Source organism: Diadema setosum, chromosome 13 (assembly GCF_964275005.1).
Source record: "Diadema setosum chromosome 13, eeDiaSeto1, whole genome shotgun sequence".
In the NCBI taxonomy this organism is placed as follows: Eukaryota; Metazoa; Echinodermata; class Echinoidea; order Diadematoida; family Diadematidae; genus Diadema; species Diadema setosum.
This window is the reverse complement of record NC_092697.1, coordinates 18,612,633-18,626,656: the sequence shown is the minus strand read 5'-3', so window position 1 is coordinate 18,626,656 and position 14,024 is coordinate 18,612,633. Positions and strand designations below refer to the sequence as shown.

Here is a 14,024-nt window from a genome sequence, read left to right as displayed (position 1 = left end):
CTAAAGTCCCTTTGAGAATGTGGACCGAGTCTGAACCAAAGAAGTATGTGCAATATTGACTTGCATTTATGTCTTATAATCATTCACCAATTAACCTTTCCCTGGTATACACTTGGATTAATTCGAAACTTGCTCTTGTTGGATTACAGACAGTATGACAATCTTTTAAGACTGATTTACACTAAAAAAAAAATAGAGAGATTTGTTCAGAAAAAATGTTTGGGAGTTAGTTTGTCAGTGAAACACACTACAAATCACCAAACACGGTGACCGTACGAGACGTTCAGTCTACTCACAAGCACCAATATCTTTCTCCAACTCCCTCCTTTCCCTCATTCTTATCTGCATGAGGCAGTAACACACACAACTAATGGTTCATCTGCATTGCTTTCTATAACTACACATTATTTTCCTCAAGATACAAGTATCACTCACATACTCTTTAGCTTTCTAAGTAAATCAATACTGCTATGAAATATATGACACATAAGAAAATTGAATGAGAAAATGAATAAACAGGAAAATACTTGTGAGAGAACACTAAAATTCAGAGAACAAGACCATCAAAATTAATAAAATGCATCATCACCAGGAAATAAATACTGCTTATACACTGTAATTCAAGATTAAAATTGTTTGCACACCTTAAAGGGTGTGTACAGTTCTGGTCGAGGTGAGGATTTAGCTTTTAACGTTTTGCGAGATATTCAGAAACCACTCTATGAGATGTCAAAAGGCATGCAGTTCTAAGGGGTATCAAGTGTTTATTCGATGAAAATCGGTTTTGAAATGGCTGAGATATCCAAAAACAAGGTGAAACAAAGAGATCCTAATAAAGTTGTGGCATGTCGCCTTTTATTATTAGCACTTTTTTGAATATCTCAGCCATTTGAAAACCAATTTTCATCAAATAAACGTTGAATCCTTCTTAAAATTACATGCTCTTTCATATTTCATAAGAGGCTTTTCATTATCTCACTTAGGAATGTTCAAAACATGAATCCCCACCTCAACCAGTACTGTACAGTCCCTTTAACTCAGTGCAAGTAAACATTTTTCTTTTCAATGCCTATGCAATAATAAGTCTATTTCATATGATTTGAATCACCGCTTACCATGTACATCACAAATGTTTGATATTTCAAGCTCTTATAAAAATATCATATAATTCTTTCATTATACTCTCATTTGTACAGTTAGAAAGCCTCCTTCAATAATGGGCCTATAACAAACTGTATATCCTCTCTCTCTCTTCACCAAATCTTTCACAAAAACAAAGAAATATCTGAATATCAATGCTACAAATGTACATATATATGTTCTAATCTTTGTTTCTTTGTGCTGTATTAGTTACTGAGCAAGAGGAGGAAGAGTGTGGTGATATATCATATCTTTAACTGGAACCAACCAATCCTAGGAACCAGTGAAATTTTGTCATAATGTGTGATGTAAGTAAAACCTTGCATCTATTCTCTGACTACAGATATTGGAGCATGATTGATGAATGTCTGTCATAGGGTGAATACCCTACACAGAAACACCTCTCTGGACACATGTTTCATTTCACGTCATATGGCTATCTGCAAATGTCCTGCATTTAAATTTGAGTAAACTTCTAGTGCCAATGCTCATAGAGGGTGTGATCACTGTTATATCCATGACCACACTGCACTGTCAGCCTTACAGTACTATGGGAAGAAATGTTTAGCCAGGTTGAGGACTAATCAAATCATATAAGTGTATACAGCAAGTTAATAGATTAAACTACAATATACTAGTAGGTTTTCCATTCAATGAACGTTCTCCTTTTATGTCTCGTTGTAGTGATACACTTAAAGTTGTTCTCTGCTAGGATCTGGACTGTTTGGAATGGTTTTCTTCATCTTTGCTTGATTTGACTTCTAAAATATGCAGTAAAACTGCCTCCTGGCTGAACGGTCACATTACTAACTTACCAACATTTTTGTTGTCACCTCCACTTATCAGGTTAAAAAAAATGTAGAAAAATGAAGGGTACTATACAGATAGCATTTTTACAAGTAACCATAGAATGTGCAGATTTTAAAAAGACTGTTTGTAGGATGTGACTATCCAGATTTGTGGCTTGTAGAGAAATTGTGCTCGCCCTGGCCAAGCATAGTCGACTTTTACGGCCACATGGTGTAACATGTGACCAGCAATAGCAAACGTACACATAAAGTGAAGAGTGATAAGTATATATACATTGTGTGTATGGAGTAACTGGAAGAAGATTTTGGACTGCATTCTGTCAACACTACACACATCATGTCCTATAAACTCCCTTTCCTGGTCTTACACAACATCTACATATTCTCTCAAAACACTGGGATTTCAATTACCGGTATGTTCCTCCAAAGGACAAAGCTCCTCCATACAAAATACACAGTGGGTGTACCTATACCAATCTATATTTCAAAGCTTGATATATCTCCAGTACTGAAACATAGGCACTTGAATGAAGAAGAAGAAGAAGGAGGGGAAAAAAAGAAGCAATTCACTCTAAATGTAATGAGTCATACAAACACAAGCTGTGCTAGTGTCTAGTAAGCTCTGCAGTGCGCTATCTTCAACTATGAAGGATGCACTTCTACAGAAGAAGAAGAAGAAGCTGGACTCATTGCATTCTTACAGTAGGAAAAGGTAAGATGGAGCAAATCAATAATGGGTCTACACAGCTAGCTGCTACATGGGAGGGACAGGATTTTACTGGCCACACAGCTAGGGAGGAAACTTGATTGTCGTGCCTGTATAGGAGCCACGAATAATACATGGAGCATGGGGGGTGGGGTACATATGAATGTCTCTTCATTCGCTTGATGGTGAATACTGGCTCTTATAGCAACATAATGCTGACAACATAAAGAACTTAGTAATGATGGTGTCACACTTGACTGAAAGATCGGTCTGCATCTGGTCGTTGGGGATATGTTCCACAGAGACTATGTCTGGCTTCACGGAATCCCCTCCTATACGGAGGAGAACTGTAAATGTCAAACAATGATAAAAAATCTCCTCCAGACAGACAGATTTTTCTGTCTAGTGTCACACTGTTCTGGAAATGGACACAAGATAAACACACAAATATGGAATTTTCAACTTCACGCAAAGTTGGCCTCGAACTTGCTCAACATCCAATCAACAGCCGAAGTAAGTATGATGCCACCAAGACCGCAGACAAAGGTACACAAAGATGTGAATTTTTATCAAGAAGGTTACTTGAATGATACACAAAGCAGTGGCAGATCCAGAGGGGGGCACAACCGGCGCACGCCCCCCTTTTATTTTTCATTAAAAACAAAAGAAATAAAAAGAAAAAAATGAAATGAAACCCGTAAGTGGCACCAGAATATTAGTTGCGCCCCCCCCCCCCCCCTTTACAGAATTCCTAAATCCGCCCCTTCAAAGGCCAAATGATGGCTACACGACGTTCGTATTGAGGGTATGATGGCCTTACGAAAGGCAAGTTGGACACACAAATTCAACATAAAAATGTACCTTAACAAAGTGTACAGGCATTTTATTGGTATGTCAAAGACTTTGCCGCTGCTCACAAAGTTGCTGCTGAATCCTGAGAAAGTCCATCAGTGTGTGTTATACACTGGCTTAAGATACCCTCACGAACAGTCCGATTTTCATACAATCAGAGCTGAATTTGAACATTTTCTTCATCATGTGTCCATCTTTGCTCATTTTGGGAACAGTGTGACACCTGCATCAGGGATTCCCACATACATGACATGGAGGGGATGAACTACATGTATTCACTGTCTATCAGATGACATTGATATATCTACATTAGACCATTCAGGACACCTCTGCTTACGCAGATCCTGACAACTACACATACATGGTACAGGACAAATTACAGTTATCAACATATGTGGAACTCTTAATTTTAATGACAATTTCAGATCATATGATCACTAAGAGCAATAAACATATATGTAGCATCATCTCTGATGTATAAAAAATGGCAAACAATGAAGTTAGAATTTGACATTCAACAAAGTGATACCACACAGTCATCACAGAGTACCATGTCTGCCTAGTGAAGTGTGAGTCTTTTAACTCATAGTGGTCTATTGTCTATTTGAAATAATTTGCTTGTCAGGAAAATAATAAGCAGTAAATGTCTTGACTCCCTGAAATCCTGGGACTCTAACATATGATTGAGATAGCTCTATTAGGAATGTAACAAAGAAATGTGTCAGGTAGGTACTGTTCAGGGTGGGGTCAACACTGCATCTCTGCGATATGACAAATGATAAGAAAATATGAATTGAAACAGCAAAAGCAAAACCTCACTGTAAAACAGCCAAGTAATACATTCTACAAACATGACTACCAAGAACTAGTGATTAACAGTTTTGACATCTGGTCACATCCAAAGTCACAGCTGTCATTGTATTCACTGATGTATTACCTACAAGGGTTGACGAAATTCCATGCACCTCTTTCTACAGACACTGCTGCAGTTTGCCTATTATAACAAATCCTCAACACCAGAACTTGTTAATATCATCAGATATCACTATTCTATTACATAACACACATGAACCTAAATGCTCATGTATTCATTGATAAACAGAACATTCTCCACATTTGCAGGTTTTCAAGATTAACAGCCAATGAATCGTCATGGTCCCCTGCCTTCTTTAATTACAGACAGAGGCCTTTGGTAATTTGAAACACAGCTCCACCAACCAAATGTCATTTGAGAATCTATACCCACACAAAGTGATACCTCCACAACTGCAATTTTTCTTTCCTTCCAAAAATAATGTTGAGAAAAAAGGAACTTTACTTTGCATACCAACACTTTTTTTGCTTGGTTATTTCTTTGTTAGAAGAGTTTATTCCTGCTTTACTGATTACCTTCCTGAGGAAACCTTATAGCACAGCATATTGACAATTACAGTGGATTTTCGTTCTACTACATCAACAGGATAGGTGGACTTCAAACTCTACTGGTCAGCAAATCAATTTTGACCACAAGGCTTTTGATTCTAACTCGCACAATCAGGTTTTGAAACCTTAAAAAGTAACAGAACTCGACATAAGTTCACCTGCCAAGCAGTACATTTGTCATTCATTATGTAAAACTCTTTCATAGAGAACAAAACAAAAACAGCACTGAACTAGGAGTGATAAAGCGTACAAATCAACGTCATCAGAATCGTGAATAGTTTAAAAGATGTAACACGGGTGGCAGAACAATGGAAAAGCACCATAAGAAAACACAATGCACTGTCATCTCTATATAGAGTGAAACAATACGACAAAGTCTTGAGTCTGTGGACGTTACACCGTTCTCAATGATGACATGGAACAATGAGGAGGTCTGAGCGCAAAAAGGACGTGGCTGTGCTCTGGTTATCTGCCTGAGGTAGAGTTGCTGTTGAGAATGGCCTGGGAGCGTCGGCTGGACGCCTGCCTCTGTCTGGCCAGGAAGGACTGACCACTGCTGCTAGTGGACAACCTGTCTTCAGCTGCCTTGCGATGGAGCTGCATACCCTGTAGGACAAATAAAACAATGGTCAAGCAAGTTTTCACATAAGACTAGGCAATCTAACCTCTTTGTTACAGTCCAGTGGCCTTTGATAGAGGTACCTTATGATAAATTTTCAGCAAAGAAGAGAGAAAATCATTGGGAAAATATAAACCTTGCTCTGAGGTGGTGGATAAGAAGCATAGTGAGATGCTCCAGCAATAAATGCTGATATATTATCTATCACTCAGAAGTTAATTGATCATTACACACAACTTTAACGCTCAAGTTTTTAAATATGAAAGATCACATAGTAGGCAACTGGTCAAAGGGATACCTCAGCATTACTAAGTTCTACAAATCAATAGTTAACCATGACAATGATTCAACAGCTAGGCAGATGGCTTCATACAAGGTTATAAAGAAAAGCTGATTATCAGGGTAAATGTCTAAGAGTAGAGATGGAACTCTGCACAAGACTTCATACAGGATGGATCCATTAGCACACTTACTTTCATTACAATGACTTAAGGTGTGTCATTTCTGTTCACCCTCAACACTGAAACCATGCCAACATTAATCTGGGTTCCTTGCTGAGTTTGTGAGTCTCCAAATTCTACCAATTGTCAGGTTAAATTTGGAGGGTGAATGCATGAACTGTAAACCTTCCTATCAGTATCACTATTTCCTAACATAACTCCTTCAATGTTTTCCAAAAGATATGTCAAAATCTTGCATTAAGATGATAAATCAAAGTAAGATCTACTGCTATGATCACCACACATAAAATATCTACCACAACCCATCTGCATCCCTGCTGGATATATCACTCAATCTGTGTACAGCTGGTAAGATACCACGTTTGAAGCGATGTTGGCTCCATTGCACCGTTGCACTGTGCACACGCACTATGTCACAGTATTTTTACTTTCGCGAATTTTCTGAGTCGACTGATGTCTGCCAAATTAGCAACTCACAAAGATACTACTTCCCATAACATAAATGCGCTGTGTTGGTGTCAAAGGGTAGGAAATCATTTGGTTTTCTCCTGAACAGGCATGTAATATTCATTCCTCATCCTGTCACAGTAGTTCTCCATCGCGACTTCCACCGACTGCTTAGTGGTGTTACTAGTTACCAATTTACAAAATATTACGCCCACAAAATATAAGGCGTATACTGTAATACGTATACCACTGACCTCATTTCTATAGAAATCACACAGCATTGATGCTACATACAGTGTATAAACTACTGGAGAATTCCACCAGATTACATCAGGGTGATAAACAGAATTCGTGATGATATCACATCTGTTCATACATCGGTGATTGTTCTCTCAGTTGGAATCAACAGATTTAGACTATACAAATTAATGGAGCAGTGAGTGTGATTTCTTACCAGGTTATACCAGGCTGATACAACAAGCTTCTCTTCCATGTCTCTTGTTGCCTTGGATTTCTCTCGTTCATGCTGCAACAGAGTGAAGAAATTGATATGTAATGTAAACTAAAGCATAATGCGGACAATCACTTAATCTTTGACTTTAAAGGAAAAATTCAAATGCACAAATCCTCCAGACATAAATTGCAAAGCAGATGAATCTTTGCAATTTCAAATCTGTCAGATAATTTCACATGCATATGTATATATTTTCAGAAAATTCATTCCTTTAAAATGGTGACTTTTACAAACACACATCATAGAGTATATTATGTACCTGCTGGTGATTTCAGGAATACAAAGGCATACAGAAATACGTAACATGAAATATCAGATACAATCGTGTAGCTATGCAGAATTCAAATAGATACTTGAGTCCTTTGTAATACATTTTTATATTCATGGAAATACATGAGAAGCACAAGCAGGAACTTTTGGTATTGTCACATCATCCCACCTCCCATTACATTACTTCATACTTATGATTACATCCTCAATTTGAGGTCACTGACCTCTAGATGCTCTATGAGCTTCTGCTTCTCCTGCAGCTGGTTCCTCAGCAGCTGGATCTCTGAGGAGGACGCCCCCGTGCTGTGCTTGGGGTCCAGGGTGCGGATGACGGACTTGGCCTTCTCCAGGTACTTGCGATACCTCTCCTCCATCGACCGCATCTCGTCGTCCTTTTTCTGCAGCACATCCTGGAGTTTGTTCACCTGTTCAGCTGGTATCCAGGAGGACAAAGACAGAAACGAGGAGGTAGATGTTTTTACGGACCATTCACTCGACTGTCGTATAAAGAGACTGGTGTGATAAGCCAACATTTGAAGCAGGACATACTGTAAAAGTGGATATTTTCGCACAACTAATTTTTCGCGCTTGGCAGGGTAAGAAGAGTTTCGCGTGTTTTTAATTCTGCGGAATCAAAAAATCCCACACGGGACATGTGGCAAGCAAAAATATTTGCGTGCTTTTATTTTCACGCTAGTTTCTGGTTGCGCGAAATGCGTGAAAATTTCCACACATTTACAGTAATGGGGGAAGGAAAGTCTGATGTAACTTACTGTACTCTTCCTTCTACAGTGTTTTTAGATTCATAACATCATTCATGTGGATGGGAAAATGTTCTGGACAGGTACGAAAAAACCCGATGTGAAGTTAGATATTCATCACTATGAGTGTGTCTTGAACTGGCGTTTAATCCTGCACATAGGTAGTTTGTTGTTCAGGGTAGGTTGGTAATCGAAGTTGAAGGTTGGACTAATGCCAATACACACAAACTGTCCTTTTGACACATGAAAATGTATTCATTCAACTTTTACCACTGAGATCCACAAACAGAACATGAAGTATTTTACACGCAATTGCATTGTCCTTATATTCATCTATTCTTGAACTCACTTGCTGATGTATATTTCGGCTCTAAGTCATCAATAACGGCCCTCTTGCGCTGAAGCTCTGTATCACTCTCTTGAAGCTTCTCCCTGCAGTAATGAAGGGGAGAGTGTCAGTCATAGCTTGCACTATTCACACAGCAAAGATTTCAGCAAGTAGAAGGAACTATTGATACAATACAAATATAATATAGGTACTTACAGTGCTCTTTCAATTAGTAATTAGTAATCACAGCGCTTCACTATGATATCAAACTTACAATACGGGAGTGGGGAAAAAATACAAAGTATACATAATTGATCAATGAATTATTGGAAAGGAAAGGGAAAGTCTTTAATGATTTTTGGAACATTGGCAGAGATGGTGATTCCTGGATACTTTGAAGGAGCCGATTCCACAGGTGTGGGGCAGCAGCACAGAAGGATTTGTCTCCTCTCCAAGTAAGAGTCCTAGGGATAGACAGCCAGGTTGGGTCTCGGCCAGACTGCATTCCTTGTCTTTCAGACTAGTAGCATGAAATTAGTTTCTGAAGGTAAATTTGGAGCACAATTCTGGAGACATTTGTAGGTGACTGACAAGATTTTGTATGTGAGTCGCTTTTGCACAGGGAGCCAGGGTATTTGTCAAGGAGAGGCATGGTCACGCTTCTTGGCTAAAAAACAAAACAAAACAACAACAACTTTGCTGCTCAGTTTTGAGCATGTTGAAGACGCTGGATATTACATCAGAGAAATTATCCTCACAATTATCACAAGACATCGAAAAGCATGTGATTGATCAATATTTCTTGACTACAAGTACAGCACATTCACTGACATAGTCACTGTATAATTTGATTTTGATATCCGTAACAGTTTGATAGGTCATGCAACACGCTCACACTTATAAATGTGTGATATACAATGTAATTTGGAATATTAAAAAAAAGAAAATCAATGAATTTCATGAAGGTCTACAATGTAGCTTCATCTGTTCTGTGATATCACACTCATGAGAAGAAAATGTATAGATTTTCCAGAGATTAACTCTCAAAGCCACCTTTGACAAACATTTAAGCCTCCAAAAGTAACCCATCAGAGTTAGGTATACAATGTACATGTGGCATCAAATTTTGTCCAGTATTTTTTAAGTCTGAACACTTTGCATTGTCTTACACAGATAACAGTACACAATACTCACTTGTGCTTTTGCAGTTTTTTCCGTAGTTCTTGGTTCTGAAGTTTAGAAGAACATACATATAAATCAAAGATTAGTACAGTGTACATCATACAATATATGCATATTCAACACATTAATGAATATATGATGCATACTGCTTGTAGAAAGCATGTGGTGTACCATTATGTCTGCATCACCATGTAATATTAGGAAAGTTTACCAGCATGAAAGATCCTGGCAAGACAATATTTGGTTTTTCCACCATTCTACAAGCCACTGAGAATACTCCAACCACTATGCACTAAGAACACTGTTAACTATCTCTCACGTTTCTCGAGTTTCACTTTACTTTCATTCTTCCTTGACACAAATCCATCCCATTTGTAAGATATTGATTACAATCTCAAACATAGATAGCAATTACTGTCCAAAAACAGAGCTATTGCAATACAGCTAATCTAGCATGATCTCAAAGAGGTGGGTTTTTCATTTGAAGGGATATATGTATTTATGCTCCTACAGTACTTATGACAATAGATGATAGACTGCTGCTATATAATACACTTTTGCCATCTAAGAGCAAAACAGTCACAAAGAAAAGATTGCTTAACAGTAATAGAAGAATGTGTTGTAATTTTGGCCATAGAACAAAAATACAATACAGAACCACAGCGTGAGTGTCTGTGCAGAACTGAAAGGATGTTGCAATAAGGGATTTTTTTTTTTTTTTTTTTTTTTAAGAAATCATCTATGAATCATTGTTAGTACAGTTTAAAATATTGTACACTTGAAGGCTGGTGGTAGCTGTGAATATTGAGTACAAAGCCATCATGATTAATGAGGACAAAACTCTTATTTGTTTGTGTTGACTCTCTACAGTAATATGCAAATCATAACTTTGTTTAGTTGTGTAGAATAGCATATTTATGAGTAAATTACAGAAGATGAAAATGTCTTTCTTGAAAAGGATGGCTTTTCCTGTTATGTGTGACCATTTGAAATATATGCTATGGGAACTATGAGATCATTCATATAGCACACATACAGTTTTAGACAGTCATCCAGGCCTTTAAATAATGAAGCAATTCATCCCAGATGACTTGTCCACTTACCAGGAGGGATATAAGAATACTTGCTGAAAGCATGAGTAAGATATTCTAATCTTTGCCCTTTGTCAAGTAATTAACAGCAAACCACTCTGCTCTTAATGAATTTATTATAACAATATATATAATGCATGATAATTTCTACTAGATTTTATATTTTAATAAGGTATGTGCACTTCTTATCCTATATTTTTGTTTTGAAGCAAAGTCACATCAACTTATGTTTTTGTTTGTTTGGGTTTTGCAAAAACTAAAAATTGCAATCTATATTTGATTGAGGGCAAACTAAACACCACTCAAGGATATATACTAGCATTGGAAAATGAAATGAAATGCAGCTGGAAATGTGCCATCAAAAAAAAAAAAAAAAAAAAAAAAGAGAGAGAGAAAAGAAAAGTGTGGTGTATTGTAACAGGAAGCAGGATGTGACGGACATGACTCTAATGTGCAGCTTTCTCAATCTTCCAGACCTTGGTTTATATTGTAAATGCAGACATCTAGATCACACAATCAAGACTACAATATTGTCAGACATATCATATCCATTTAGTGATAAAAATTAGTGACAAAAAAAGGCACAAAATGTCTTTCCAGATTTGCATACTTCAACATATATCTATTAAAGAGAGTGCTCATGTCTGCAATTTCAGATATGCTATTGTAAAAGATGGCATTCTAAAATACATATTTCATTATAGTTATCAATTTATACCTCTGTGTATCAATCCATTCATATTTACGCCATCCAGGTCTTTCATTTTGATTTAGTACACACAAAAGTGATTGATGCATTATATTGCCATGGAACAAAGCCCTCTATATATGTGTGCATTGTACATCAGCTGAGTGAATTGAACACTGTAAGATAATCTGCTATGATCAAACTTTCTCCAGTACTGTTTTGAGTTCTATAGTACAACTGCTATAACACCTCAACTCCACTGAGTGTCCTTATAAACAATGTGATGATGTGTCAAAGTTCTCTGTCTGTATGAAAATATCCTCATTGGAGGGTTTTATGCAAAGAGTCAAATACCATTTATATATCAAGGTGACAGGCAAGGTTTCAGGAAATGCCTGCAATATGCACAATGGATTACTTGAAGCCCATTACTCTCCCAGACTGCTGACATGCATAGACACAAATGTCATATAACCTTGGCTTACCCACTGATTCTGAATGCGCAATTACAACGGGAAATCCCTCATAGAGAAAAAAAAAATATCTATGTTTTCTCATGAAATGTTACGTTATCAAAAAACCAAAACAAAGCAACAAAGTTGTAAACTAAAAATCAACAACAAAGCTTTGTGTGGTGATTGATAAAAGTTTGTGATATTACATTACACTGAAATACAGGCCTTTGAAAGAAATGAGTAACAAGAAATACAGAACATTTCCTGCCAGAAAAGTACTTGGTTTACTGTATAGGCCATATATTTAGTGAGACTGATTTTTTGGTAATCAAGACTTCCAGACAATTTTGCAAGTGATTAAGATTTGCAATCGTGGAGTACAGCAATGGATGAAGAGATGCGTGCATACACATCACTTCATGTCTGGATTTGAGTTAATATTTTCATATGTCGTTAAATTTGCGAATAGCGCCTGACTTGCAAAATATATGGCATATACGGCACATCATGAGTAGCTCTGAGTCACAGCGTGGGACATCAGAGACAAGAGAAAATCGTTGGCTGACTGAAGTGGGGCAACGTCAACAGAGCTGAAGAGATCACACAACATGAATTGTGTAGACATTGTGGCGTGCCTACAGACAAACAGACAAACAGCATGCATGGCGTGCAAGCAGTCTTTGGGATGTAACCACTGGTGAATTATGGGTGAGAGAATCTTTGACAGGCACACAAATGCTGACACGGACCATGCTGTTGCAAATTTCAAGATTCATCAAAGTCAAGCAACTACACATAGTTTTGTGGCCAGTTACACGACATAACACATTCACAAACTTGCGCATAGTTAGGTTTTCATTTCCAGTTCCATATTATATGACTACTACTATTCAATGTAAAGGGAACAATGCATATCACATTCAGTTTCGACAGGCATAGTCAAGCAGGACTACAAGTCACAGAGTGGTGAAAGAGTGAATGTGAAGACAGATCAAATGAAAATGACAGATAAACAAACAGACCGCCGACAGTCGGGAGGACAGACGTGTTTAGCAGGCAAGAACGATTCTGCACTCACTTCAAGCAGGAAACATGTGAGACATACAAACTGCAGTTTTCTGACAAGCGTAACAGAGAGGGAATTTAACACAAGTCACTGAGAGGGAGACAGATAGATGAGGAGTTTACATGTAAACAGACACTTGACTGCATCTAACACAAGGCTGTACGATGACATAGGAGAGAAAAACAGGTACAGTGTAGATCACTGATCTCTGTAAGAAGTACCTGGTATCTAGATATCTCATTGGCCCATTCACGCTGCACGAACAGTTGAAGCCGTCGTGCCGCCATGTTACCACGCACACTCTATGGGGACAGGCATGCCTTTTCCAGCAGAGACTGTCATCAAGATCGGGTGATGCTGTGAGCTCCATACACAAGTGCATGGGCCATATGCGTGGCAAGATGGCGGCGAGATGGCTTCAAAGTGATTGGCCTATGAGATATCCAGGTGCTTCCGATAGATATCAATGGTGTAGGTATGCTCGACAAATATCTACTGGGAATTAGTTTAGTCTCAATAACAGGAGTTACACTTTGACCCACACCGCACAATTACATATGTACATGAGTGAAATGAACACACACAATGTCCTGTTCATTGCTACATGAACATTAAGAGAAGGGGTGTACTGGAGAATTCTGATGAATATAACTGCCTTTATCAGAGGCATCAATGCGTCGCGTGAATTATTAGAATCAGAAGTTTATGCAAAATTGTCATTTTATAGTGAAAGAAGTTGCCTGCCTGTATATGTATTGTCTACCAGAGCTTTAGATGGATGCCACAGCAGATGTTAATTTCACACTGAGCATGGCAACGCCTAGCAACACGCAGATTGAAGAATGACCTTTCACCCTGAAGCAAAAGCAATCTATGGAAGAAATCTGAGTCATACTCACAAACTGTATGTTTGGTATGAATGGAGAGGAAGGGAGGTATATACAGCGGCATCACATTGGGAGAGGGAGGGGGAGAACAGGGAGAGGAAATTGAAACAGGATTATCATAGGCTATATATACAAATATATATATAAATGGGAGTAAAATGGGGATATAATGCAATTGGGTGAGAGAAATATGAACATTAGCATTAGTTAACCATGTCAACATGCTACTGTTTCTGCTATATGCAGCCATAAATGAAAATCGTATCAATAGCAGTATCTAGTCATGATAGCTAACAATTTGTTTACAATTACTTTGGAAAATGATT

At 37.8% G+C, this 14,024-nt stretch overlaps 1 protein-coding gene across 1 annotated transcript in view; it reads right to left on the bottom strand.

Annotated features, from left to right (window-relative positions):
• Window positions 1–4,549: 4,549 nt before the first annotated feature.
• The window catches only part of LOC140237337 (protein Hook homolog 3-like), a 60,157-nt gene continuing 50,682 nt past the window's right edge, over window positions 4,550–14,024 (bottom strand). The window contains exons 13-17 of the mRNA XM_072317273.1: window positions 9,524–9,558; window positions 8,351–8,433; window positions 7,465–7,673; window positions 6,911–6,982; window positions 4,550–5,535 (exon numbers count right to left, since the gene is read on the bottom strand). Coding sequence (XP_072173374.1) covers window positions 5,395–5,535; window positions 6,911–6,982; window positions 7,465–7,673; window positions 8,351–8,433; window positions 9,524–9,558 — 540 coding nt within the window. The 3' untranslated portion in view covers window positions 4,550–5,394. The remainder of the gene's footprint in view (window positions 5,536–6,910; window positions 6,983–7,464; window positions 7,674–8,350; window positions 8,434–9,523; window positions 9,559–14,024) is intronic.